The sequence below is a fragment of the Herpailurus yagouaroundi genome, unplaced genomic scaffold (genome assembly GCF_014898765.1).
Source record: "Herpailurus yagouaroundi ecotype Mexico unplaced genomic scaffold, PumYag 139, whole genome shotgun sequence".
NCBI lineage: Eukaryota > Metazoa > Chordata > Mammalia > Carnivora > Felidae > Herpailurus > Herpailurus yagouaroundi.
In genome coordinates this window covers 2922213-2950055 of record NW_024412394.1, presented here as the reverse complement: position 1 = coordinate 2950055, position 27843 = coordinate 2922213, and the positions used below count along the sequence as shown (strand labels likewise).

Here is a 27843-nt window from a genome sequence, read left to right as displayed (position 1 = left end):
CGACCTGACAAGGTCGTCGCGTGATTTAAGTGAATTACTGTGTGCGGCGTGCGGGGCACGAGGGCTGGCATCAAGAGGGCCCCCAATCAAGAGCAGTCAAACCCCAAAGCAAGTGGAGGCCTGGGTGGCACAGATTGAAGGGCTTCCCTGGCCCCAGGAGCCCCCGCTCGGGGCTCCGCACCGTAGCTGCCCTTGCTCTGCTTCCTCGCTCCCCTCTCTGGTGCCCCGCCCGCCAGAACGCCCTCGGGTTCGGCCGCAACGGCTCGGGAACGGCCGGCGTCCGAGTCTACAGCGCCGCCAGCCAGGCCGCAGCTGCGTCGGACCTCAGCGTCCGCTCCCGCGTCCCCGCCGGGAGACCCAGGTGGAGCCGTGGCAGAGAGCCGCCCGGGGCCGGGGGCTGCAGGGTGGAGCCGGGCGCGGGCGTCCGGGTGCGGGGCACCAGCCCCGGTCGCCCTCCGAAGTCCCGGGGCGGGGGCTGCGTCAGTGGCCGGCAGGGCCCGGCGCGTCGCGGGCGCTCAGTGTTTGTGGCATGAATGAATGACGGTATCCCTGAGAGCTTATCTCTCAGAGGGATCTTCTCTGCTTGTGAAAGGCCGCCGAACCGCTAGGACAGGGGGCGATGCATGCGATTTGCAATGGGAGCCTTTCAAACTCTTTGGTCCGAGTTGCCAGAAGCTCCAGAACTGAGCTGCAGCCTGATCCTCTCGCTACCACCGTCTGTCTCCTGCGGCCCCACTGCCCAGGCGCGCCTTCTTCTTTCAGACCTCACCGCTCTGTTCATTTTGTTCTTTGGGACTGCGCCCCCACTCCCACCTGCCATGGCTCCCTTCTCTTTCTCTCAACTCCTACTGATGTTATCAGTGCCCCCCTGTGAAGCCTTCTCCAACATCCTCACCCTGACCATGAGTTTCTCTCCAACACACCCCACTGGTCGCATCGAAGGTAGTTGTGTATGCTTTTGATGGCTGTCGACCCAGTCCCCAAGGCTCTTCATCCCCAGCCACCAGACAGCATAACTGAAGGATCCTAAAAGCAGTGCACCCCGCTTGTGCCTTTGCTATATCCCAAATACATTCCCTATAAAAATGGAGGTAGTAACGGGCAAAGGGCTGTTGTTTCTGATGAAATTACAAATGCTTATTTGAAATTTTGGAAGTGGATATTACCTTACCATGATTATAGAGAATATAGGAAAGATGACAGTATGAGGCGAAAGATATTCTTGCAACTAAACTAAGGTTCAGGATTTCACATCTATCAGTCAGGTTAATAGAAATTTGGGTTGCATTTAAGTTTTTGATTATTGGCCTTTAAAATACTTTCAGCATAGGGGCGCCTGGGTGGCGCAGTCGGTTAAGCGTCCGACTTCAGCCAGGTCACGATCTCGCGGTCCGTGAGTTCGAGCCCCGCGTCAGGCTCTGGGCTGATGGCTCGGAGCCTGGAGCCTGTTTCCGATTCTGTGTCTCCCTCTCTCTCTGCCCCTCCCCCGTTCATGCTCTGTCTCTCTCTGTCCCCCAAAAAACAAACAAACAAAAAAAAAACAACAAAAAAACGTTGGAAAAAAAATACTTTCAGCATATTATGTAAATGAATCAACAGATGGTTGATAGGGGTAGTTTGGGGGATGCAGGGGCTAGGTCAAATGTGCCTTTTTTATTTTTTAATGTTTATTTATTTTTTGAGACAGAGAGAGAGTGCAAGCGGGCAGGAGCAGAGAGAGGGGCAGAGCATCCAAAGCAGACCCTGTACTGACAGCAGCTAGCCCCATGTGGGACCCAGACTTGTGAACTGTGAGATCATAACCTGAGCAAAAGTCGGACATTCAACCGACTGAATCACTCAGGTATCCCCAAAGTGCCTGTTTTTTAAAAAACATTTTTAAAAATGTTTATTTGTTTTTGAAGGGGGGAGAGAGAGAGAGAGAGAGAGAGAGAGAGAGAGAGAGAGAGAGAGAGAGACAGCATGAGCGGGGGAGGGGCAGTGAGAGAGGGAGACACAGAACTTGAAGCAGGCTCCAGGCTCTGAGCGGTCAGCACAGAGCCCGACGTGGGGCTTGAACTCATGAACTGTGAAATCATGACCTGAGCCAAAGTGGGACGCTTAATCGACTGAGCCACCCAGGTGCCCCCTTTTTAACTTTTTTTTTTTGAGCTTATTTATTTTTGAAGGAGAGAGAGACAGTAAAAGTGCCTGTTTTTAACAATGCCCCCAAATTGAGCATGGGAAGACTAACCAAATAAATGATAAATAAATAATTGGCTACATTTACAGCAGTCCTCACACTTTATTGTGTAGCAGAATCACCTGGAGGTTTCTTAAACCAACTGCTGGCCCATCCGCAGAGTTTCTGATTAATTAGGTCTTGGCTAGGTGGGACCTGAGAATTTGCATTTCTAACATGTTCCCAGATTATGCTGATGCTATTTGTGTGGGCACCAAGTGTGGGCTACACAGATGAAAATAATTTGTTGGTAGTGAAGCCAGATGCCCAGAATCACGTTTGTAGAAAAAGAAAATGAAACCCTAGGAACTTCAGACCCATAGTCCACCCACCTAAATATTTTGTCTGATGTCAAGAAGCATCAGGGAATTGTTTTCTAAGCAGACACTTAGCTTCAAGATTATGGGTAGAACTTAGCATGTTATTGATCACACCATGTGCAAAGACCCGTCACACTGATGCCCTCAGGAGTCAGCAACAGAGACCCCCTCTTGCATTGTGTCTCAGCTGAAAGGTCATTCCCATCAGTGTACTTTGATAACTTTTTTCTGAAATGCACCACCTTCTCCACACCAAACTGCATCTGCCACTTGTAAATAGGAGCTTCTTATCATCAGAAGTGTCCTGCTAATGCATTAAAATCAACCAGTAGAAGGGGCGCCTGGGTGGCGCAGTCGGTTAAGCGTCCGACTTCAGCCAGGTCACGATCTCGCGGTCCATGAGTTCGAGCCCCGCGTCAGGCTCTGGGCTGATGGCCCAGAGCCTGGAGCCTGTTTCTGATTCTGTGTCTTCCTCTCTCTCTGCCCTTCCCCCGTTCATGCTCTGTCTCTCTCTGTCCCAAAAATAAATAAACGTTGAAAAAAAAAATTAAAAAAAAAAATCAACCAGTAGGGTTCCTATGAAATCAAGAAAGACATGATGGAGCTGCACAAAGTCTAGAGATGACTTAAAAAAAAAAAAAAACAATAAGGAATCATGTGTTTTATCTTTATCATGTGATGAGTTCTTTAAAGACAGCTTTCCTCCTGTCCCTCCTAACCAGCCTCGCTGTGGTCCCTCCCATGAGTGATGACTTTATTACTTTCCCCCTAAGCTACAGTAATAATAATGGTCTCCAACTGGACTTTCTGCCTCAGTCTCTTTCATTTCCAGCACTGTCCAATAGAACTTTCTATGATGATGGAAATGTTTTATACCCACACTATTCATATTCAGTATGGTAGCCTCTGCCCCATGTGGCTGCTGAGCACTTGAACTGTAGCTAGTGCAACTGAAAAACTGAAGCTTTCATTTCATTTTATTTTAATTAAGTTAAATTTAAATAGCCACAGGTAGCCAGTGGCTACCATGCTGGATAGTATAGCTCTAGACCATACCACTGACACTTTGTCTTGCCAAAAAGCACTTCTCTGTGTATATTACTAGTCCTGCTCAAACACTTTCTTTTTTGTCATGATAAGTGTACTCTTTGATCCCTATCACCAGTTTCACACATCCCCACAACCCCCTCCCCCTAGTAACCATCAGTTTTTTCTCTACAGTTAAAAATCTGTTTCTTGGTTTCTCTCTCTCTCTTTTTCCTTTGCTCATTTGTTTTCTAACTTCCACATATGAGTGAGATCATATGTCTTTCTCTGACTGACTTATTTGGCTTAGCATTATACTCTCTAGCTCCATCCATGTTGTTGCAAATGGCAAGATTTAATTATTTTTCATGGCTGAATATATATACACACACACACACACACACACACACACACACACACACACCACATATATATTTCATGGCTGCATACACACACACACACACACACACACACACACACATCTTCATTCATTCATTCACCTATTGATGGATACTTGGGCTGCTTCAGTAGTTTGACTATTGCAAATAATGCTGCAATAAACAGAGGGGTGCATATATCCCTTTGAATTAGTGTTTTTGTATTTTGGGGAAATGCCCAGTAATGCAATAGTGGTTCTATTTTTAATGTTTTAAGGAACCTCCATACTGTTTCCATAGTGGCTGCACCAGTTTGCATTCCCACCAACATCCCTTTTTCTCCACATCCTTGCCAGCATTTGCTGTTTCTTATGTTTTTGATTTTGACCATTCTGACAGGTATGAGTGCTATCTCATTGTGTTTTGATTTGCATTTCCCTGATATTGATGACAAAGATCTTTTCATGTGTCTGTTGGTCATCTGGATATTTTCTTTGGAGAAATGTCTGTTCATGTCTTCTGACCATTTTTAATTGTATTACTTATCTTTGGGGTATTGAGTTGTATCCCTTCTTTATATATTTCAGATACTAATCTTTTTTCAGATATGTGATTTGCAACTATCTTCTCCCATTCCATAGGTTGCCTTTTAGTTTTGTTGATTGTTTCCTTCACTGTCCAGAAACTTTATTTTGATGTAGTCCCAATAATTGTTTTTGCTTTTATTTCCTTTGCCTCAGGAGGCGTAGCTAGAAAAATGTTGCTACAGTCAATGTCAGAGAAATTACTGCCTGTGTTCTCTTCAAGGATTTTTATAGCTTCAAGTCTTGCATTTAGGTCTTTAATTCATTTTGAGGGTTTTTTAAAAAAAATGTTTGTTTATTTATTTATTTTGAGGGAAAGAGAGAGTGAGAGAGCATGTGTGTGAGTGGGGAGGGGCAGAGAGAGAAAGAGAGAGAGAATCCTAAGCAGCCTCTGCGTTGTCAGCACAGAGCCCTATGTGGGGCTCCATCATATGAACTGTGAGATCATGACCTGAATTGAAATCAAGAGTCAGATGCTTAACCGAGAGCCACCCAGGCACCCCTTGAGTTTATTTTTGAGTATGGTGTAAGAAAGCGTCCAGTTTCATTCTTTTGCATGTTGCTGTCCAGCCTTCCTGGCACCATTTGTGGAAAAGACTTTTTCTCACTGTGTATTTATTCCTCCTTTGTCAAAGATTAATTGACCATGTAATTGTGGGTTTATTTCTGGGTTGTCTATTCTAGTGTATTGACCTTTGTGTCTGTTTTTGTGCCGGTACCATACAGTTTTAATTACTATCACTTTGTAATATAACTTGATGTCTGGAATTGTTATACCTCTGGTTTTGTTCTCCTTATTCAAGATTGCTTTGTCTATTTGGTGTCTTTTGTGGTTCCATACAAATATTAAGATTGTTCTAATTCTGGGAAAAATGCGGTTTCAAATTCTAAGTAGCTAAAAAATCTGGGTTCAACCCAGCATTTTAGGCCCTCCAGGAATAGGCCTCAACCTACCTTTTTGGGCTTGACACTGACTTTACTCCATCTACTAAATCACCTGCTTTATATTATCTCTGTAATTTTATCTTATTTTCTTCCTGAAATACCTGATTCTTCTCCCTGCCCCCGGTTTAGACAGTGCAGAGCTCAAATCATATCCCCTCTCCACCAGAAGGCCTTTCTCATCCCCCTAGGTTGGAATTATTAACCCCACTCTGTAGGTCACATGGTATTTGGATGTAGCATTTTTTGGAGCCAAAAAGATGGAGTTCAGGTTTGGCTCTGCTATTTGACTCTGAGAAATTAAAACTAAACTCATCAGTAAAATGGGTACAATCAGTATGAGGAAAATAGTACCTCTCTTGAGAGGATGTGTGTGAAGAACCTGCCAAATAGCAGGGCAGCAATAAATGTTAATACCTGTCTTTCCCACTTCTAAACTCTTACAACACTATATTTTGGGATTTGTATTCTACTAAACTACAGAGTCTTTGTTCTTTTGTATCCCCAGAGCCTAGCATTCAGCAAATGTTTGTGGGATACTAAATTAATTGACCACAGATGAAATAGTAGGTGAATTCTGAAGTCACAAGTGAAGGCCAAGAGGGACACCTGGGTGGCTCAGTCAGTTAAGTGTCTGACTTCAGCTCAGGTCATGATCTCATGGTCCATGAGTTCAAGCCTCGCATCAGGCTCCATGCTGACAGCTGGGGGCCTAGAGCCTGCTTCAGATTCTGTGTCTCCCTCTCACTCTCTGCCCCTCCCCTGCTTGTGCTCGCGCGCTCTCTCTCTCTCTCTCTCTCTCTCTCAAAAATAAATGAACATTAAAAAAATGTTTTAAATAAAGGAAGGCCAAGAGTACATATGGTAGAAATTTATAAAATTGTGAAAATAAAAGCAGACAGACCTATCCAAACTTAGTCTGGTAGATGGGGGCTACCTCTCAAAATATCAGTGATGTAGATTGAAGACAATAAAATGAAATCTTACTTTCTGTAAGTGAACTAGTGGGATACAATACCTCCAAAGGGTGTGACAACAGAATATATATATACTTTAGCATGGAAAGAGAGAGAAATTCTTGGGGGATAAAGCTCTTGGTGCAAAGGTCACACCCTGATGGTCCATTGGCTGATTTCTGGCCTGCAGAGGTGTTTTGTTCAATGGGATATGTAAAGTGATGGACAACATTTCCAAGTCAGAAGACCTCAGATAAAAATCTGAGATAAAAAATTATGGCTTCACTTGAAAAAGATCCAATCTGTGGGTACCTGGATGACTCAGTCGGTTAAGCATCTGACTTCGGTTCAGGTCATGATCTCACAGTTCCTGAGTTCCAGCCCCGAGGTGGGCTCTGTGCTGACAGCCTGGAGCCTGCTTCAGATTCGGTGTCTCCCTCTCTCTGCCCCTCCCTCTGCTCAGTCTCTCTCTCCTTCAAAAATAAATAAACATAAAAAAACTTTTTTAGGGGCGCCTGGGTGACTCAGTCGGTTAAGCGTCCGACTTTGGCTCAGGTCATGATCTCGTGGTCCGTGAGTTCGAGCCCCGCGTCAGGCTCTGTGCTGACCGCTCAGAGCCTGGAGCCTGTTTCAGATTCTGTGTTTCCCTCTCTCTGACCCTCCCCCGTTCATGCTCTGTCTCTCTCTGTCTCAAAAATAAATAAACGTTAAAAAAAATTTTTTTTTTTAATTTTTTTTAAATGAAGAAAGGAAGAAAAAGATCTGATCTGGTCATGCTGGGCCCCACGTGACCCATGCCAGCTGGAAATGAGTAGCCTTTGGTGCCTCTGTCAGCTCCAGTGTCCCCCCACCCCACCCTTCACCCAGTACCTCGATGGGCATATATTGCCTGCTTCATGCCAACCCTACCTTAGTGCCATTTTCAGGAACAAAATGCTGGATTCAAGACCCTGGACCCAACCCAGGATGGCAGTTTTTATCACCTCATTATACTCAGCAGGTTACTGGGCTCTCTCAGTTGCCAGGAACAGATACATTCCAGTAAAGGAAGCTTGTTGTAAGATTACATAGGAAGGGGCGCCTGGGTGGCTCAGCTGGTTAAGTGTCTGACTTCATCTCAGGTCATGACCTCACAGTTTGTAGCTTCGAGCCCTGCACTTGTCTCTCTGCTGTCAGCAAAGAGCCTGCTTCAGATCCTCTGTCCCCACCCCTTCGTCCCCTCTCCCATTCACACTTTTTTGTTCTCTCTTTCTCAAAACTAAACGTTAAAAAAAAATATTACATGGGAAAAGTAAGGAAGACTGAATGAATATTCCTACAGGTGGGGGAAAGAAAGGGAAAAATATTGCTTGTTTTAATGTACAGTTCTGTTTCTTTCTGTAAAAGACACAAATTACTAATTCTCTTTTGTTTTTTAATTTTTTTAAAATTTACATCCAAATTAGTTAGCATCTAGTGCAACAATGATTTCAGGAGTAGATTCCTTAGTGCCCCTCACCCATTTAGCCCATCGCCCCTGCCACAACCCCTCCAGTAACCCTCTGTTTGTTCTCCATATTTAAGAATCTATTATGTTTTGTCCCCCTCCCTGTTTTTATATTATTTTTGTTTCCCTTCCCCTATGTTATCTGTTTTGTCTCTTAAAGTCTTCATATGAGTGAATTAATATGGTTTGTGTCTTTCTCTGACTGACTAATTTCACTTAGCATAATACCCTCCAGTTCCATCCACGTAGTTGCAAATGGCAAGATTTATTCTTTTTGATTGCCGAGTAATACTCCATTGTATATATATACCACATCTTCTTTATTCATTCATTCATCCATTGGTGGACATTTGGGCTCTTTCCATACTTTGCCTATTGTTGATAGTGCTGCTATAAACATAAGGGTGCATGTGTCCCTTCTAAACAGCACACCTGTATCCCTTGGATAAATGCCTAGTAGTGCAATTGCTGGGTCGTAGGGTAGTTCTATTTTTAGTTTTTTGAGGAACCTCCCTACTGTTTTCCAGAGTGGCTGCACCAGCTTGCATTCCTACAAATTACTAATTCTCTTAAGTGACACATTGTAAAATACCTCTTCCATCCTCTTTTATATTCCCCAACCACATTCTCACTTTATTGAATTGTGATCTTTAATTCACAGGACTGGCTATACAACACACAACTGCTACCCAGTGCTTTGAAAGTAAAAATACAATATTGGACTATGGCCCAATCAGTTCACTTTTCAAAAATCTCGGTTTTATCACCTATAAAATGGGGATAACAGCAATATTAGGATTGTTGTGGAAATTACATGAAATAACTCATGAAAAAAATTGAGGGCAATGCTTGGTATATAACAAGTGCTCTATAAATATTGGTAATGATGATGATGATGATGATAAATGAGCATTCTGAAGGAAAACAACATTGCCGACACATTAAACTTGTTTTCAGTTTCACCTATAAAAGAACTACTTGGGTAATCTACATATTTGGAGTATCTTATAGCTATGTGATATGTGTGTGTGTGTGTGTGTATACACACTTTTCCATATTTATGTGGGAAGCAATTTAGAGTTTATGCCTTTTTTATTATTCAAAAACATAGGTGATCAAGAATGATTGGGGCACCTGTGTGACTCAGTCAGTTGAGCATCTGACTGTTGATTTCAGCTCAGGTCATGATCTCATGGATCATGGGTTCAAGCCCCATGTCAAGTTCTGCACTGACAGTGGGGAGCCTGCTTGGAATTCTCTCTCTCTCTCTCTCTCTCTCTCTCTCTCTCTCTCTCTCCTCTCGATTTGTCTCTCTCTCTCTCAAAATAAATAAATAAAAACTTAAACAAGACTGTACTTTCTTCCACAAATGAATCTATAGCTATCCTCAGTAACTCCTCCTTCTCATTTTCTTTTTTTTTTTTTTAATATTTGTTTTTGAGAGAGAGACGGAAGGAGAGAGAGGGAAGGAGAGGGAGAGAGAGGGAGAGAGTGCAAGCACAGGAGGGGCAGAGAGAGAGGGAGATAGAGAGCCCCAAGCAGGTTCCAGACTGTCAGCACAGAGATGGACACGGGGCTTGAACCCATGAACCATGAGATCATAGTCTGACCCAAAAGTCAAGAGTCAGACGCTTAACTGACTGAGCCAATCAGGGGTCCCTCCTCATTTTCTTAAAAGAACAGGATGAAAAAAAAAAGAGCAGGATGATATAGATTTGTTTTTTAAGTTTTTATTATTTATTTTTGAGAGAAAGGGGTGGGGGAGGGGCAGAGAGAGAGGGGGACAGAGGATCTGAAGTTGGCCCTGCACAGACAGCAAAGAGCCCGATGCCAGGATCAAACTCATGAATTGTAAGATCATGTCCCAAGAACCAAAGGCACATACTTAACCCACTGAGCCACCCAGGTGCCCCAGGATGATACAGATTTTTAAAGCTTGATGTGACCCTTTGAGACTGTGTGTTCCAACCATGTTATTTTATGCATGAAACTGAAGGAAACTGAAACTCAGTTTCTGAGAAACTTAAGCCCAATCATACCATTAGTTAGAAAAACAGCCAAGGCTGGAACCCCAGTCTCCTGATACCCTGTGCAATGTTTTTTTCTGCTACACTGTGGTGCCACTAACTGGGTACTTGACAGTCATTTAAGAAATAGCAATCTTGGGGCGCCTGGGTGGCGCAGTCGGTTAAGCGTCCGACTTCAGCCAGGTCACGATCTCGCGGTCCGCGAGTTCGAGCCCCGCGTCGGGCTCTGGGCTGATGGCTCGGAGCCTGGAGCCTGTTTCTGATTCTGTGTCTCCCTCTCTCTCTGCCCCTCCCCCGTTCATGCTCTGTCTCTCTCTGTCCCAAAAATAAATAAAAAACGTTGAAAAAAATAAAAAAAATAAAAAAAATAAATAAAAAATAAAAAAAAAGAAATAGCAATCTTAAGTATCAGGCACTATTCTGGCAACTGTGGACACAACGATGAAAAAAGCCCTGCCTCTTGGGTTTAGACGAATGGACAAACATTGAATCAGGTCCTGACAAGTGCTATGAAGAAAAGGAAAGGATAAAGGGAAGACGTTGTATTGACCAGTTAATCTTTAGTATTTTTGGTGAAAATTGGAGGTGATACTGACTTTTACCTCTTAATCACTTCCCCACAACATAGCAACATAACTGAACGTAAAGAAAACTAGGCTTCCCAGCAAGACACTTGGGCCTTAGCCCCAATTCTAATTATTAAACAACCAAGGCTGTTTATTTTTTTTTATTTTTTTTTATTTTTTTCAACGTTTTTTATTTATTTTTGGGACAGAGAAACAGAGCATGAACGGGGGAGGGGCAGAGAGAGAGAGGGAGACACAGAATCGGAAACAGGCTCCAGGCTCTGAGCCATCAGCCCAGAGCCCGACGCGGGGCTCGAACTCACGGACCGCGAGATCGTGACCTGAGCTGAAATCGGATGCTTAACCGACTGCGCCACCCAGGCGCCCCCAACCAAGGCTGTTTAACCTTCTGTGTTTCTCCATTTGGAAAATGAGATTAATATATGCCTTGAATTTTTTTTATAGGGTGGTTTTGAGTATGAAATTGTACAAGAGAAAGTTTCGCAAAGCAGCACTGTTATGCAAATGTAAAATATCATTATGTGGAAATTTTATTTCCATAACAGTGTACTGAGAATCTAGATTTTTTAATTTTTTTTTTTTTTTTTATCTCTTTCCACTCAACCAGAAATGATGCAACCAGAGAAAGGCTTCCAGGGTTTTGGCTCTAAACGTAAGCAAAATTCTTTTGCCTATGACGTCCAGCGAGATGTGTACAATGAGGAGACCTTTCAACAAGACCACAGGAGGAAGAGCGTTTCCTCTGGGAACTTGGATATTGACATCACTACCTTCAGACACCACATCCAGTGCCGGTGGGTGTGTGGGGTCATTCAACTGCCTCCAAGCTGTCAGCACCAAAACTCTATTCCTCTGGTGATGACTTCTGTCTTCTTCCTCTGAACTCCTGTCATCAGAACCCTTAGTTTACTGTGTAATTTTTCTTCAGTCACTTGTTTGTGGTTTGTCTTGTAGCACCCTCTTGATTATAAATTTCTTGGGCATAAAGACCTTGGATGCCCCCCCACAGCATCTAGGGATGATATTTAATAAATACATTGTTCGGTTAACCACTATTACCAGTTTCCTAACAAGAAGCAACTGGGATGGACTAATTAATGGTAGCAGAATGGGATCCTTCTAACCTCATAGCCAGTGGTGCCCACCAAGTCCTTGTAGTCGTACAACATAGGACTTACCCCCCTGATACCCAGTGTGACTGTGTAGGTCCGAAGCTGAGGGGCTCTTAACCTGTTTTTGTGCTGCGAGCCTTTTAGCAATCTAGTAAAGCTTATGAACATCTTTTCAGAATAATTTTTTTTTTACTTTTAAAAATTGTGGTAAAACATGTATCACGTAAAATTGGCCGTTTTAACCCATTTGAAATGTACAAATCAGCAGCATTAATGACATTTCATGATGTTGTGCAACCATCACCACTGTTTTCAAAACTTTTTCTTCATCCCAAACAGAAACTTTGCACCCATTAAGCAATAATTCCCCATTTCTCCCTCACCCTACCCCTTGGTAACCTCTCCTCTATGTTCCATCGCTGTGCCTCTTCTAGATATTTCCTTTTCTTATTTAAGTTTATTTTGAGACAGCGAGAGAGAGAACACTGGCAGGGGAGGGGCAGAGAGAGGGAAAGAGACAGAGAGAGAGAGAGACAGAGAGAGAGAGAGACAGAGAGAGAGACAGAGAGACTCCCAAGCAGGCTCTGCGCTGTCAGCACAGAGCCCAACGTGGGCTCAAACTCACAAACTGTGAGATCATGAGCTGAAATCAAGAGTCAGATGCTTAACAGACTGAGCCACACAGGCCCCCTTGATATTTCATTTAAGTGTAATCACACGATTTTTGTCTTTCATGTCTGGTTTGTTTCACTTAGCATAATGTTTTCAAAGTTTATCTATGTTGTAACCTGATCAGTACTTCATTTCATTTTATGGCTGATGATATCCCATTGTGTGTATATATCACATTTTGTTTATCTGTTCATCTGTTGATGGACGCTTGGGTTGTTTCCACTTTGGGGCTATTGTGAATAATGCTGCTGTGAATATTGGCATAGGAGTATCTGTTGGAGAACTTGTTGCCAACTCTTTAAGGTGTATACCTGAGAGTAGAATTGTTGGATCATATGGTGACTCTATGTTTAATTTTTTGAGAAACTACCAAACTTTTTCACATAGTACACCATTGTACATTCACACTGGCAATGTACAAGTGTTCCAATCGCTCTGTGTCCTCTTCAACTTGTGTTATTTTCCATTTTTAAAAAATACAGTCATCCTACTAGACATGAAGCGATATCTCATTGTGGGGTTTTGTTTTGTTTTTTGAATTTTCCCGATAACTAAATGTGTTGAGCATCTCTTCATGTGTTTATTGGTCATTTGTATATCTTCTTTGAGGAAATGTCTATTTACTTCTTTTGCTCTTTTTAAAATTAGATTGCCTTTTTGTTGTTGAGTTGTAGTAGTTCTCTATTAATCTTGGATATTAAACCCTTATCGGATATATATTTTGCAAATGTTTTCTCCCATTTTGTGGATTGTCTTTCTGTGGATTGATAGTGTCTTTTGTGCACAACAGTTTTTAATTTTAATGAAATCTGATTTATCTATTTTTTTGGTTTTGTTGCCCGTGATTTTTGTGTCATAGTTAAGAAACTATTGTGAAATCCAAGATTATGAAGATCTTCCTCTATCTTTTCTTCTAAGAGTTTTATAGTTTTAGCTCTTAAATTTAGATTGTTTTCCATTTTGAGTTAATTTTGTATATGGTATAAAGTAAGGGCCCGACTTCATTCTTTCCATGTGGATATTCCGTTTTCCCAACACCTTTGTTGAAGAGACGACAGTTCTTTCCCCCACTGAATGATCTTGGCCAGAATTTTTTTAACGTTTATTCATTATTGAGAGACAGAGAGACACAGAACATGAGCAGGGGAGGGGCCGAGAGATGGAGAGACACAGAATCTGAAGCAAGCTCCAGGCTCTGAGCTGTCAGCACAGAGCCCGATTCGGGGCTCGAACCCACAAACAGTGAGATCATGACCTGAGCCAAAGTTGAACACTCAACAGACTGAGCCACCCAGGCACCCCCAGAATATTTTTTATTGCATAAAATACATAGGATTATAAAGGAAACCAGTTGAAATACAGTTCTCAGAATAGAAAAAATACCACTATTATGTTATTTAATAATGTGGATCTAATAACTGCCATAATTTCAAAGTAGTGATGAAATAAATGATGTTTTATGATCTCTGCAGCAATTTTAGTGTAATATGAAAATATTGTGATTTATATTAGTGACAAAGTCAGGTTCTGCTGATACTATAGTGGTTTGCTGTCAGTGTTCATAATTGAAGGAAATGCTAAATTTCAGTTAGAAGGTAATGAAAACAAAGATATAATTTTTCCTAAGTTCGTAAACCTCTACAAATTCTATCTATAGACCCCTTGGGGGCCCATAGACCTCAGGTTAAGGACCCTTTGTGACCTATATCATAATATTAGCCCTAATTATTCAAGTTGTTCTCACCCATACTTGGGATTTTCAGTCCCTCTCATCCCTTGATTTATCACTACTATTGGCATGTGTTGGGTGACAAAAAAGAAAGGCCTCCATGCAGCCCAATTGTAGACCTTCCTTATTGAGGCCTTCTCCTTTGTCCATATCCTGCCTTTTGCAAGTTGTAGTCTCGGAGACCCTCCCTAGTCCTACATCATTACCCTCATGTTCTTTGCTCCTGATGGGTCAGAGGTCATATGTCAAAGAAGGAGTTTGGGGGCACACTGGCTTTGTCTCTACAAAATAAGAGTCTTTTCCTGACTTACACTTCATCACAAAAATGTATGACCAAAGAGGCATGGGTGGCTCAGTCAGTTGAGCTCTTACTTTCGGCTCAGGTCATGATCTCAGAGCTTGAGTTCAAGCTCCCCATTGAGCTCTGTGCTGACAGTGCAGCTGGCTTGATCTCTTGCTCTCTCTCTCTTGCTCTCTCTCTCTCTCTCTCTCTCTCTCCCACACACACACAATAAATAAATATTTTTTTTAATTTTTTTTTTCAATGTTTATTTATTTTTGGGACAGAGAGAGACAGAGCATGAACGGGGGAGGGGCAGAGAGAGAGGGAGACACAGAATCGGAAACAGGCTCCAGGCTCCGAGCCATCAGCCCAGAGCCCGACGCGGGGCTCGAACTCCCGGACCGCGAGATCGTGACCTGGCTGAAGTCGGACGCTTAACCGACTGCGCCACCCAGGCGCCCCAATAAATAAATATTTTAAAAAATTTTTTAAATAAAAAATTTTTTTTAAAGTTTCAATCAAAAAAATTTCAGCCTAACTCCCCTCCACCTGCCCTATCCTTAGGCACTTAAATCTGATCAATTCTGCCTCCCATGGGCTTTTGTCACAGTTCTTACTCCCTACTTCTAAAATGTACAGTTATATCCACTTCTGGATTTTAACGTGAAAGGTGGCACAGCTCCGTGGTTAAGAGCAAGACTCAGAGGCCAGATTGCCTGGTTTTGAATCCCAATTCTGCTGCTTCCCAACTGTGTGACATTAGGTAAGCTATCCAACCCTACTTTGCCTCAGTTCCTCATCTATAAAAATGAGGATGATACTAGCGGCTACTTGATAAGGGGATTGTGAGGATTTAAAGAGTATTTGTAAGGCACCTACCAAATAGAAAACACTATATGGGTGGGGGGTTTTAGTTTTAAAAAAATCTTTGAACTCTACCTCTTCTACAGAAAACCTCATGTCTTTCCTCATTTTCTCCCTTTTTATTAGCAACCACAAATACTCCCTTTCTTGTCAAAATGTCCCCTGTGCTTTCACAATGACTCTTAACATTCCTCACTTTAATGATGCCTTAAGTCAAATCCAGGTTCATGTTGAAATGCTTATACTGTTTCCCCCACTGGCTTTAATTCCTATTCCTCTAGCTCCTTCCTTGATTTTTTTCAGTTTTAGAGCCTTGTCATTCGAGGTCCACTGTGTTTTTTTTTCCATGCTAATGAGCTTTGATGACTCTGCCTACAGTGGCTTGTCTTCTGCCAAGTGGCATATGGAGAGAAGGAGAGACTGGACCGGATGAAGAAACAAATTGTCCCAGTGACACGCTCTGCTCTCCCCTTTGGGGGCTATAATTGGAGAGAGCACACTGTGTGCACCTGCCTAACATCCAGGGACTCTCATAAAAATAGCAATGTGATGTTCCTTCCAAACCAATGGTCTTGTTCCTGGCTCCCAAACAGAATTCAATAGCTGTCAGTAGGAATTGTGGTGGTAATAGAGTGTACAGAACACGGAAGTAGAAATCAGAAGACCTGGTGGTTTATAGCCCCAGCTCTGCCCACACTACTGCGACCTTGGAAAAGTCACTTACACTTACTTGGTCTTAATTACCTTAGGGAAAGTAAGGCTCATAGTTGTGGGAATCAAACATGTGAAATTCTTTCTAAGCACACATTTTAGCCTTGCATACATTAAAGTTATATTTGTTAGTATAGTCAAATCTCAGCTATCCAACTATAGCCCACACATGGAAAACCTTCATACGTTTTGCTTTCAGCCCACACTAAAATATAAGCAGCAAAAAGCAATTTAAAACTAAATTAGTTTTGGGGCGCCTGGGTGGTTCAGGTGGTTAAGCATCTGATTTCGGCTCAGGTCATGATCTCCTGGTTCATGAGTTAGAGCCCTGTGCCGGGCTCTGTGCTGACAGCTCAGAGCCTGGAGCCTGCTTCAGATTCTGTGTCCCCCTCTTTCTGTGTCCCTTCCCTGCTCACCCTCTGTCTGTCTGTCTCTCTCAAAAATAAATAAACTGGCTGATTGATTAGCTGAGTGACTGATTGATTTACAATGATTCTGCTGTTTTAGATGATCTAAGTATTAGGGGTGCCTGAGCGGCTCAGCTGGTTAACCATCTGACTCTTGAGCTCAGCTCAGGTCTTAGGGTCATGAGTTCAAGCCCTGTGTTGGGTTCTGGGCTGAGCATGAAGCCTACTTTAAAAAAAGTATTTCCAGGGAGATAGATTAATAAATTTATTTTAAAAATAAATAAAGGGCTTCTGGTGGCTCAGTCTGTTAAGCATCTGACTCTTGATTTTAGCTCAAGTCATGATTTCATTGTTCCTGAGATCAAGCCCTGCATCAGGCTCGACACTGATGGTGCGGAGCCTACTTGGGATTCTCTTTTTCTTCTCTCCGCCCCTCCCCCACACTCTCTCCCTGTCTCTCAAAATAAATAAATAAACATTTAAAAATAAATAAGTAAAATAAAAGTTAAAGTGGGTTTTCTCAATCTCAGCATCATTAACATTTTGGACCAGAACATTGTTTCCTGTGGGGGGTTGTCCTATGCACTGAAGGATGTTTAGCAACATCCCTGGCCTCTACTCACTACTTACCAATAGCACCCCCTCCCTGAGTTGTTGACAATAAAAAATGTCTCCAGACATTGCCAAATGACCCCTGAATAACAAAATTGTTTCTGATTGATGTCCACTAGGTTAAAGGATAATAAAGCTTTATTTTAATGCCTTTTCTTTACATAGCTAACTCCTAAAGCACAGGATCCATCCACTACATTTTATTCTTCTTCTTCTTCTTTAATATTTACTTATTTTTGAGAGAGAGAGAGAGAGAGGTGGGGGAATAGGCAGAGAGAAAGGCAGACAGAGGATCTGAAGCAGGCTCTGTACTGACAGCACACAGGATGTGGGGCTTGAACTCACAAACCACGAGATCATGACCTCCATCAAAATCTGACACTTAACCAACTGAGCCACCCAGGCACCCCTCCATTGCCTATATTTTCTATAAATTTCGACATACTACAGATCAAAGCCAAATAGAGTTAATTTTCAGTTAAAAAAAAAAAAAAGCATATGGAATGACACGGATGTGTTAATTGCCCCTGGTTTCCATCAATATCACATCTCAAAACACTGTGCTTATCAAGAGAAAGCAATTAACAGTCCATTTTTCTACTAGAAAGTTTCTAGGTTTAATTCTTTCCAAACATCCTGTTTTGTATGCTAGACTATAAGGCTGAGTTCTTATCATATGTATGGCATTTGGTTCCCAACCAGAGGCAATTTTGTCCCCGAGGGAACATTTGGCAATGTTTAGAGACATTTTTTTGCTTGTCACGAGTTGGGGAGGGCATGCTATTGGCATCTGGTGGGTAGAGGCCCAAGGATGCTGCTAAACATCCTGCAGTGCACGGGACGGTCCCACAACAAAGAGTCATCTAGTCTGGCTTGTCAGAACATCATCAGTGCTGACAAGAAACTCTGCTGTATGGGAAGAACGACGCACTGTGCCTTTTCTTGGCTATGCGGGCTTTTTCTTCGGAAAACCGAATCAAGTCTCTGTTCTTTCTCGCAGCTGCTCATGGCACAAGTTCCTAAGATGCATGCTAACGATCTTTCCCTTCCTGGAGTGGATGTGTTTGTACCGATTCAAGGATTGGCTTCTCGGAGACCTACTTGCCGGTATAAGTGTTGGCCTTGTGCAAGTTCCCCAAGGTAAGGAAGATACAAAGCCTTTTCACTCACAACCTATCAGGCCTTGTCTGCTTACCCAGATTAAACAATTTCCTTTGCTAGGTGAATAGAAAAAAAAAAAAAAAATAGGTGAGTTCCACTCACATTATTATCATTTCTTCCCTTACCAGCCAGATTTCTAACTCTTCCAGCATGGTTCCAAAAGACTCAGTTTAGAGCTATAAATACCTTCCAGAGTATTTGCAATGCCCATTCAATGGTCATTTTTTTTGTTTTGTTTTGTTTTGTTTTTTTGGTTTTTTTGCTTGACTAGTTATTTCATGTTCACACAGCTACAATAGACCTCAGTGGGCATTAGTTTTTCTTAAGAAGGTGGAGGATAAGTATGGGAGCTATCTGGGTTTTAGAAGCTTCATTTCCCAAATAGAACCAACATCTCTTGTCATTCTCTTATCTGTTGCTTCCAGAGTCCCACAAATGGCATGCCCCATTACAAGAGTTATTGTGCTCCAAGAAGCCCAAAGCTAGGGATTCCCACTGGGTATTTATGGTTCTGGACCAGTCTTCTTGGTCCAGGTATAGTAGACTAATTGGGCTCATTTTTACCGTAACCAGCGTTAGCTGGGAACACAGCTGACATTCCACCATTACCAGGTTTCAAAGAAACAACTGGAAAGTGAACCCAACATCAAATTTATCCACAGAGAAAGTGAAAAGATTATATTCATTCTTTACTCAGAGTACCACGCAATTCCCTACGTAGTATTGTTTAAATACTATTTGTCTATTTTTCGGGAGCCAGCCAGGTGGGATTGAATCCTGTGATCATACAGGTTGTGCAAAGTACAAAGAGGCCAAGCAAAGGAGCAAGTGGTAGGTACCGGACATCCAAATGTGGCACGAGGCTGATCATTGAAGAAAAGGGATCCCTTTTAATTAAAAAAAAATTTTTTTAACATTTATTTATTTTTGAGAGACAGAGCATGAGCAGGGGAGGGACAGAGAGAGAGGGAGACACAGAATCCGAAGCAGGCTCCAGGCTCTGAGCTATCAGCACAGAGCTTGACACAGGGTTTGAACCCACGAACCGTGAGATCATGACCTGAGCTGAAGTCTGACACTTAACTGACTGAGCCACCCAGGTGCCCCCCAAAGGGATCCCTTTTTAAATATTTAATTACCCTGCAGTAAAATTGGCTTTTTTCCTGTTGGTGTTCAGTTCCATAAATTTAAACACATGTATGGATTTCTGTAACTACCACCACAGTGAAGATCCAGAACAGTTCCATCAGCCCCCAAATGCCCTTATGCCACCTCTTTTAGTCACATCCTCCCCTGGCAACCACTAATCTGTTCTCTATCACCATAGTTTTGCCTTTTTGAGAATATCATGTAAATGGATTCATGCAGTATACAACTCTTAAAGGCTGGCTTCTTGAATTCAGCCTAATGTCTTTGAAATTGATGCAAACTGTAATATGCATCAATAGCTTGTTCCTTTTCATTGCTGAGTAATAGTCCATAGGAATGGCTGGACTGAGTAACAGTCCATAGGATGGTTTGTTTATTTATTCACTTATTGATAGATATTTTTTTTCCAGTTTTTGGTTGTCAAAAATAAAGTTGCCATGGACATTCAGGTACAGGTGTTTTTTTAAAAATGTTTACTTATTTATTTTGTGGGGGGCGGGGGAAGGAGCAGAGAGAGAGAATCAGAGAATCCCAAGCATGCTCCATGCTGTCAGCACAGAGGCTGACTAGGAGCTCAATCTCACGAACCGAGATCATGACCTGAGCCGACATCAAGAAACTGATGCTTAACTGACTGAGCCATCCAGGCACCCCAGGTACAGGTTTTTATGTAAACATAGCTCTCATCTCTCTAAGGTGATATGGTTGGTCATGTGGTAGGTGTGTGTTTAACTTTATAAGAAACTGCCAGTCTATGTACCTGAGTGGCTGTACCTGCCCTTTTACATTCCGACCAGCAAGGTATGAGAATTCTAGTTCCTCCACACCCCTCATTTTATATTGTCTGTATTTTTTATTTATTTCCACCACCACAAGGATCCCTCATGTTGCCCTTTACTTTTAAGGTTGTTGTTTTTTGGGTTTTTTTTGTTTTTGTTTTTGTTTTATTTTTTGAGAGACAGACTGCGAGCGGGGGAGAGGGGCAAAGGGAGAGAGAGAGAGAGAGAGAGAGAGAAAGACTCTTAAGCAGGCTCTGAGCTCAATGCAGAGCCCAATGCAAGGCCCGATCCTACAACCTTGGGATCGTGACCCCGAGCCAAAATCAATTGTCAGATGCTCAACCAACTGAGCCATCCAGGCGCCCCTCATGTTGCCCTTCTATAGTTACCCCCACTTACCCCTTGCCCCCATCCCCTCCTTAACCCTGGAAACCACTAAACTGTTCTTTTCTAGAATGTTGTCATTTTGAGAAAGTTACATAAATAGGGTCATATAGTATGTAACTCTTTGAGATTGCCTTCCCCCTCCCCCCATCTTAATTCTCTGGAGATTCATCTAGGTTGTTGTATGTATCAATAGTTTATTCCTTGGGGCGCCTGGGTGGCGCAGTCGGTTAAGCGCCCGACTTCAGCCAGGTCACGATCTCGTGGTCCGTGAGTTCGAGCCCCGCGTCAGGCTCTGGGCTGATGGCTCAGAGCCTGGAGCCTGTTTCCGATTCTGTGTCTCCCTCTCTCTCTGACCCTCCCCCGTTCATGCTCTGTCTCTCTCTGTCCCAAAAATAAATAAACGTTGAAAAAAAAATTAAAAAAAAAATAGTTTATTCCTTTTTTGTATTGCTGAGTACTATTCCATGGTATGGATGCACCACAGTTTATTTAAAAATTTTTAATGTTTATTTATTTTTGATAGAGAGACAGAGACAGAGACAGAGTGTGAGGGTGGGAGGGAGACACAGAATCCGTAGCAGGCTCCAGGCTCTGCGCTGTCAGACACAGAGCTTGATGCAGGGCTAGAACCCACAAACTATGGGTCATGACCTGAGCCAAAGTTGGACACTTAACTGATGAGCCACCCAGGCACCCCACACCACATCTTATTTAAAAATTTACCCTTAAAGTACATCTGGATCATTTTCAAGTTTTTGGCTATTACAAATATAGCTGCTATGAAACATTTGTGTGTAGGTTAATGAACACAGTCTTCTTTTCTCTGGGATAATCGTCCAGGAGCACAATTATGGGATTGTACGGTAGTTACAGGTTTAGAGTTTTAAGTAATTGCCAAGCTATTTTCTAGAATGGTTGTATCATTTTATGTTCCTACCAGCAATCTCTGATACAGTTGCTCTGCATGCCCACTAGCATTTGTCACTACTTTTTATTTTAGCCATTTTAGCAGGGATGCGGTGAGGTCTCTTGTGGTTTCAGTTTGCATTTCCCTAATGGCCAATGATGTTTAACATCTTTTCATATGCTAATTTACTCACCTAAATATTTTAATGAAATGGCTCTTTTGCTCATGTTCTAATTGGATTGTTTGCATTTTCACTGTTGAGTTTCAAGAGTTATTTATAGTCTAGATACTAGTCCTTTGTCTTTTGTGTTTTGGAGATAATTTCTCCCAATCTGTAGCCTGTCTTTTCAGAGTATTTACAGAGCAAAATTCTCAATTTTGATGAGGACTAGTTTTTAGTATTTTTTCTTGTAGCCATTAAAAGAGGTATGTAGTGAGATCTCATTGTGGTTTTAATTTGTATTTCCCTAATGGTCGATGGGGTTGAACATCTTTTCATGTTCGTATTCACCATCCTCATAATCTCTTCGGTGAAGTGCCTGTTCAAGTCCTTTGCCCATTTTTTAATTCAAAAAAAAAAAATTCTGTTTTCTTATTGTTAGTTTTTGAGACTTCTTTATGTATTCTAGATACCAATCTTTTGTCATACATACAACTTGCAAATATTTTTTCTCAGTATGTAGCTTATCTTTTTTTTCTCTTGAGAGTGTCTTTGACAGGACAAAAGGTTTTAATTTTAATAAGTCCAGTTTATCCATTTTTTTCCTTTTATGGATTGTGATTTTCCTACTGTATGTAAGAACTTTACACCTAATCCCCAGGTCACAAAGATTTTCTTTTATGTTTTTTTCTAAAAGACTTATAGCTTTATGTTTTACATTTAGATCCATGATCCATTTTGAGTTAATCTTTACATAAAGTGTGAAGTTTAGGTCAAGCTTTATTTTTTGTTGTGTTTTCAACATGAGTTTTAAAGACTATCCTTAATTGAATTGTTTTTGCACTTTTGTCAAAGATCAAAGAGCCATATTTTTGTATGTCTATTTCTGGACTTTCTATTCTGTCCCATTGATCTACTTGTCTATCCCTTTACCAATATCATGTCTTGATTATTCTATCTTTATAATGAGTCTTAAAATTGGATAGTGTGATCCTTCCAATTTTGTTCTTTTTCAAAGCTGTTTTAGCTATTCTATATAACTTTTAGTATCAGCTTGTTTAACCTACCAAAAATCCCTACGGAGGTTTTGATAGCTGCTGCATTAAGTCCATAGATCACTTTGGGGATAATTGATGTCTTTATTATATTGAGTTTCCAGTTCATGATCACAGTGTGTCTCTCCATTTACTTTCGTTTTCCTTGATTTCTTTCATTAGCATTTGGAGTTTTCAGCATACAGATCCTGTCCATGTTCTGTTAGAATTAGACCTGAGTGTTTCATTTTGGAGATACTGTGCGTGGCAATTAAAAACATGTTTGGTTTCCAATTATTCATTGTTTGCATATAGAAATGCAATTGATTTGTCTATTCACCTTGTATCCTGTAGCTCATTTATTAGTTCCAAGAATCTTTTGTAGATTTCTTGGGACTTACTACATTGATAATCTTGTCATCTGTAAATAGGGACAGTTGTGTTTCTTTCTAATCTGAATGGCTTTTATGACTTTCTCTTGCTTATTGTACTGACTAAGACTTATATGTACTCTGTGTTGAATAAGAGTGGTGAGAATAGATATTTTTGACATGTTGCTGATCTTCGGACGGAAAACATTCAATCTCTCACCATTAAGTATGATGTTAGCTGTAGGATTTTTGTAGATGCCCTTTATTAGGTGGAGGAACTTTCCATTCTATTCTAGTTCACTGAGAATTTTTATCATGAGTGGATGTTGTATTTTGTCAAATGCTTTTTCTGCATTATTGATATGACCATGTGATTTTTCTCTTTAGACCATTAATATGGTAGATTACATGATATTTAAATATTGAATTAGCCTTGGATTCCTGGAATAAAGGAGTACCTTTTCAAATTTCTATGTGGCGGCTGTAAACCAAAATGATCCATTCGTGTGAGTACCTTCACTTCCAGGAAAATATCAGAAAGTCTCTAGAGCATTCCTGTGGGGCTGCAATGAGAGACCTGAACTCTTGGCACTGATTCTTTAACTGTGAGCCTTCTACCCGCTGCCACTTATGAAAGGTCCTTTATTTATGATCAAAGTTGTGGACATCTCATTGCTAAATTACCAAATCATCAGTGTAATTTCATACCAAAAGAAGAATGGCATTAGGACATATAAGTATACCTAGTCCCCAGCACAGTATTTAGCACATAGTGGGTACTCAAGACCTTTGTGGAATAATAGTGATCACATGACTATATAAATGCATGAATCTGAGCAACTCTTGCTAACTGGCTGAGAGATTGTGTATTATTTTAAGTAGTGTGAATAATGGAATAATCTGTAGTGTAAATAATTCAAAAGTTTTACTTACACTTGAATAGGTAGTACCTGACATTTAATAATTTTCTCAAATGAAACAAAAGTACTACACGGTGAAGAACTTATTTAAAAAGTGCTAGGGGTGCCTGGCTGGCTCAGTTGGTAGAACATGTGACTCTTGATCTTGGGGTTGTGAGTTTGAGCCCCGTGTTGTGTAGAGATTACTTAAAAATAAAATCTTTTAGGGGGCACCTAGGTGGCCCACTTGGTTAAGTGTCTGACTCTTGAGTTCAGCTCAGGTTATGATCTCACAGTTTGTGGGTTCGAGCCCCATGTTGGGCTCTGCACTGACAGTGCAGATCTTGGCTTGGGATTCTCTCTCTCCCCCTCTCTCTGCTCCTCCCTTGCCTCTACTGTCTCTCAAAATAAATAAATACACTTAAAAAAATAAAATCTTTTTAAAAATTAAATAAATAGATAGATAGATAAAAACTGCTAGATCTTCCTCATAGTAGAATTCCAATTTATAAATGTAAAAGAAAATACAAAATCACCATTCAGGAAACACCACAGTAATAATTGTCATGATAAAATCCACTAACTGATTTTAAATTAGTGGGTGAAAGTTTGCAAACTATGTAGAGATCTGCATAGTTTCAAAGTATCTTCCTAAAGATATTTGTTAACTACTCCACTACTCTACATTAGAGAATCTGGGAGAAACAACTTGAAACAACCAATGCTATATTACCAACAGTAAGGCATTTAGAGATCATGAATCCTGTGATATGATGCACTAAGAAGGACACAACAGATGAGGTCTGTAGCATTCTCGCCCAAAATGTGTAACCTTAGTACACTCATGAGGAAACCTAAGACTACCCCGAAATGAGAGGCATTTGACAAAATAACTGATCTATTAATACTCTTTCAAAGCGTCAAAGTCCAGAAAGACAAAGCCTGAGGAACTATTACAGATTGCAGGGTAAGGAGAAATAACAACTAAATAGAATGTGGGACTCTGGATAGAGTCGTGGAACAGAAAAAGGAAATTAGTGAGAAAACGGTGATGAGATTCAAATTAAGTCTTTAGTTCATTTGTAATGTTAATTCCCTGATTCTGATAATTATACCAAGACTATAAAAAATGTTAACATCAAGAGATGCTAGGTAAGGGATATATGGAAACTCCATATTATTTTTGTAACTTTCCTGTAAGTCTAAAACTAGCTCAAAATTTAAAAAAATGTTAAAGTGTTGGAAAGTTTGGAAACTTGGTTTCCCTTTATTTCTCCACAGCCTAAGCTTACCTGAGACTAGATCACTTAGTTCTCAGGCACTTACCAAGTAATTCTCTTACTTCCTTGTATTGGTAAATTATTTGAAACCCTACATTTCAAAAGGCTTTCTGTTTATGCTGTATGTTGCTTATCAAGAGTAAATAGGAGCTATTCAACATTATACTGGAATTCATAGTGTATTAAAGTAAGAAAAAGAAATATAAGGTGTAAGGATTGTAAAGGAAGAAATAAAACTTCATTATTCATAGATGATAATTTTTAATGAAGAAAACAATCTACAAATAAATTAATAGAATTAATGAGATTTTGTCAAGGTTGCTGGATACAAGATCAACATATAAAAATCAATTATATTCCTATATACCTGCAGGAAACAAGAAGTGAAATTTTTAAAAAGATGCCATTTACGAAAGCATAATAAATATGAAGTAAATTATAATGAAACTAAGAAAAGATGTGTAATACCCATTTAGAGAAATTATACAACTTTACCGAGTAATATTAATTAATTAAGTTAATGGAAATTAATTGAAATATAACATGTTCATGGGTTAGAAGATTGAATATTTAGGGGTGCCTGGGTGGGTCAGTTGGTTAAGTGTCTGACTTTGGCTCAGGTCATGATCTCACTGCTCATGAGTTTGAGCCCTGCATCGGGCTCTGTGCTGACAGCTCGGAGCCTGGAGCCTGCTTCAGATTCTGTCTCAGTCTCTCTGCCACTCCCCTGCTCACGCTCTGTCTGTCTGTCTGTCTGTCTCTGTTTCTCAAATATAAAATAAAACATAAAAAAAAGAAGACTCAATATGTAAAGATCTCAGCTCTCTCAAAATAAGTTTTATAGATTCATTATAATTTTAATGTAAATCCATTTTGTAATGGAACATTTTAAGAAGATTCTAAGATGTATATGTAAATGCAAAAGCCAAGTATGGTCAAATTCTTTGGAGAAAAGCAACATGGGAGGACTTGCTCCTCCAATTATCAAGACTTAATATAAAGTTATAATATTTAAGATAATGTTCATTAAAAGTGGACAGAATAAACAAACCCTCATATATGCATATATTGGAATACACAGAAGAAACATGGGCAGTCTCAAGCAACTCACCCCAACATGGAAGTCTCTCATATACATAATATGGAGCAAAAGAGCAGAAATAAAAATTGTATTCAGTGTAATAACTCCATCTGTACACTAGTGGTAAAACTATAAAGAAAAGCAAAGAAAGTATTGTCACAAAAATCAAAATAATGAATACTTTTGTGGGGATAGATGGAATTGTAATCAAATACTGGGGTGGTGATAACAAAGGTGTTTGTTTTATAAGTATTTATTCAGCTCAACATCTGTTTTAATGCACTTTATGTATGTGCATTATATTTCACAATAAAAATAGGCCATTACTAACACCAAAATTATTACTAAACTAATTAATACAAGATAGTAAAGCTGTGGTATTGCAGAAATAGACTATTAGACCAATGGAACAGAAAAGACACACACATGTATATTAGCTTATATCAGATGTGTCACTATAGAAAAATACTTTAAAAATTATTTATTTACTTATTTATTTATTTATTTATTTAGAGAATCTCAAGCAGGCTCAATAACATCAGTGCAGAGGCCGATGGAGGGGCTAGAACTCATGAACCATGAAATCATGACCTGATCTGAAACCAAGAGTCAGGCACCTAACTGACCGAGCCACCCAGGTGCCCCTAGAAATAAACTTTTTGATGAATGATACAAAACAACCTGATACTTATATGAAAAAACAATTTTTAGATCTCTACTCCACGCCATATACAAAAACCTCCTCCTGGTACATTAAAGACCTAAATGTGAAAGGTAAAATAATAAAGATTTTTTTAGAATTATTTAGGAGGATGTCTTCACGATCTTGAAGCAGAAAATAATTTCTTAAACAAGATATAAGAAGCACTCACCTAAAAGGAAAAGATTAATAAATTAAGTAAAAGTGTTGTTCACTCAAAGATACATAAAGATTGAAAAGCGAACCACAGAATCAGAGAGATATTTGTTACACATACACCCAACAAAGGATTCAAATCTGTAATATATATACTCCCACATATCTGTAAGGAAACAACGCAATGAGATTGATCAATATTATTGACAACCCATGTAGTGAAAAGTGAAATTTAAATGAGTTACATGCTAACTCATACACACTGAAATTTAAAATCTGACAGTATCATATGCTAACACAGTTGCAGTTGATGGGAACTGTCACACAATGCTGGTGGGAGTGTAAATTATAAAGCCATTTGGAAAACAGTTTGGCTTTTTTAAAATGTTTATTTATTTTGAGAGAAAGAGTCAGAGAGAGAGAGAGAGAGAGGAGTGGGACAGGAGCAGAGAGAGTGAGAGGGAGAGAGAGAGAATTCCAAGCAGGCTCCATGCTGTCAGCACAGAGCCTGACATGGGGCTCAATCTCAAGAACCATGAGATCATGACCTGAGTAGAGATCAGGAGTTGGACGCTTAACTGGCTGAGCCACCCAGGTGCCCCAGCAAATGCTTTTTTTTAAAGATCACCCCAAAACCCACCATATCTTTGGCTTATGGTTTCTCACGTGGTTGTAGTCAAGCTGTCAGTCATCTCAAGGCTCTACTGAGGCTGGAGGATCAGCCTTCAGGCTCCCTCATGTGCTTCTCACCTTGGGGGCCTCTCCATCAGTGCTTGAGTACCCTCACATCATGACAGCTGGCAGGGCTGACGACATGCGGAACCCCTAGTTCAAAAATTATTCAGAATTTCAAAATAGTCATA

General features: G+C 40.6%; 1 protein-coding gene across 2 annotated transcripts in view; it reads left to right on the top strand.

The window, feature by feature from the left end:
- The first annotated feature begins 252 nt into the window (after window positions 1-252).
- Window positions 253-27843, top strand: part of SLC26A8 (solute carrier family 26 member 8) — an 83437-nt gene continuing 55846 nt past the window's right edge. For both annotated transcript variants that reach the window (XM_040473317.1, XM_040473316.1), the window contains exons 1-3: window positions 253-361; window positions 11134-11320; window positions 17917-18056. In XM_040473317.1, coding sequence (XP_040329251.1) covers window positions 11136-11320; window positions 17917-18056 — 325 coding nt within the window. In that variant the 5' untranslated portion in view covers window positions 253-361; window positions 11134-11135. The remainder of the gene's footprint in view (window positions 362-11133; window positions 11321-17916; window positions 18057-27843) is intronic.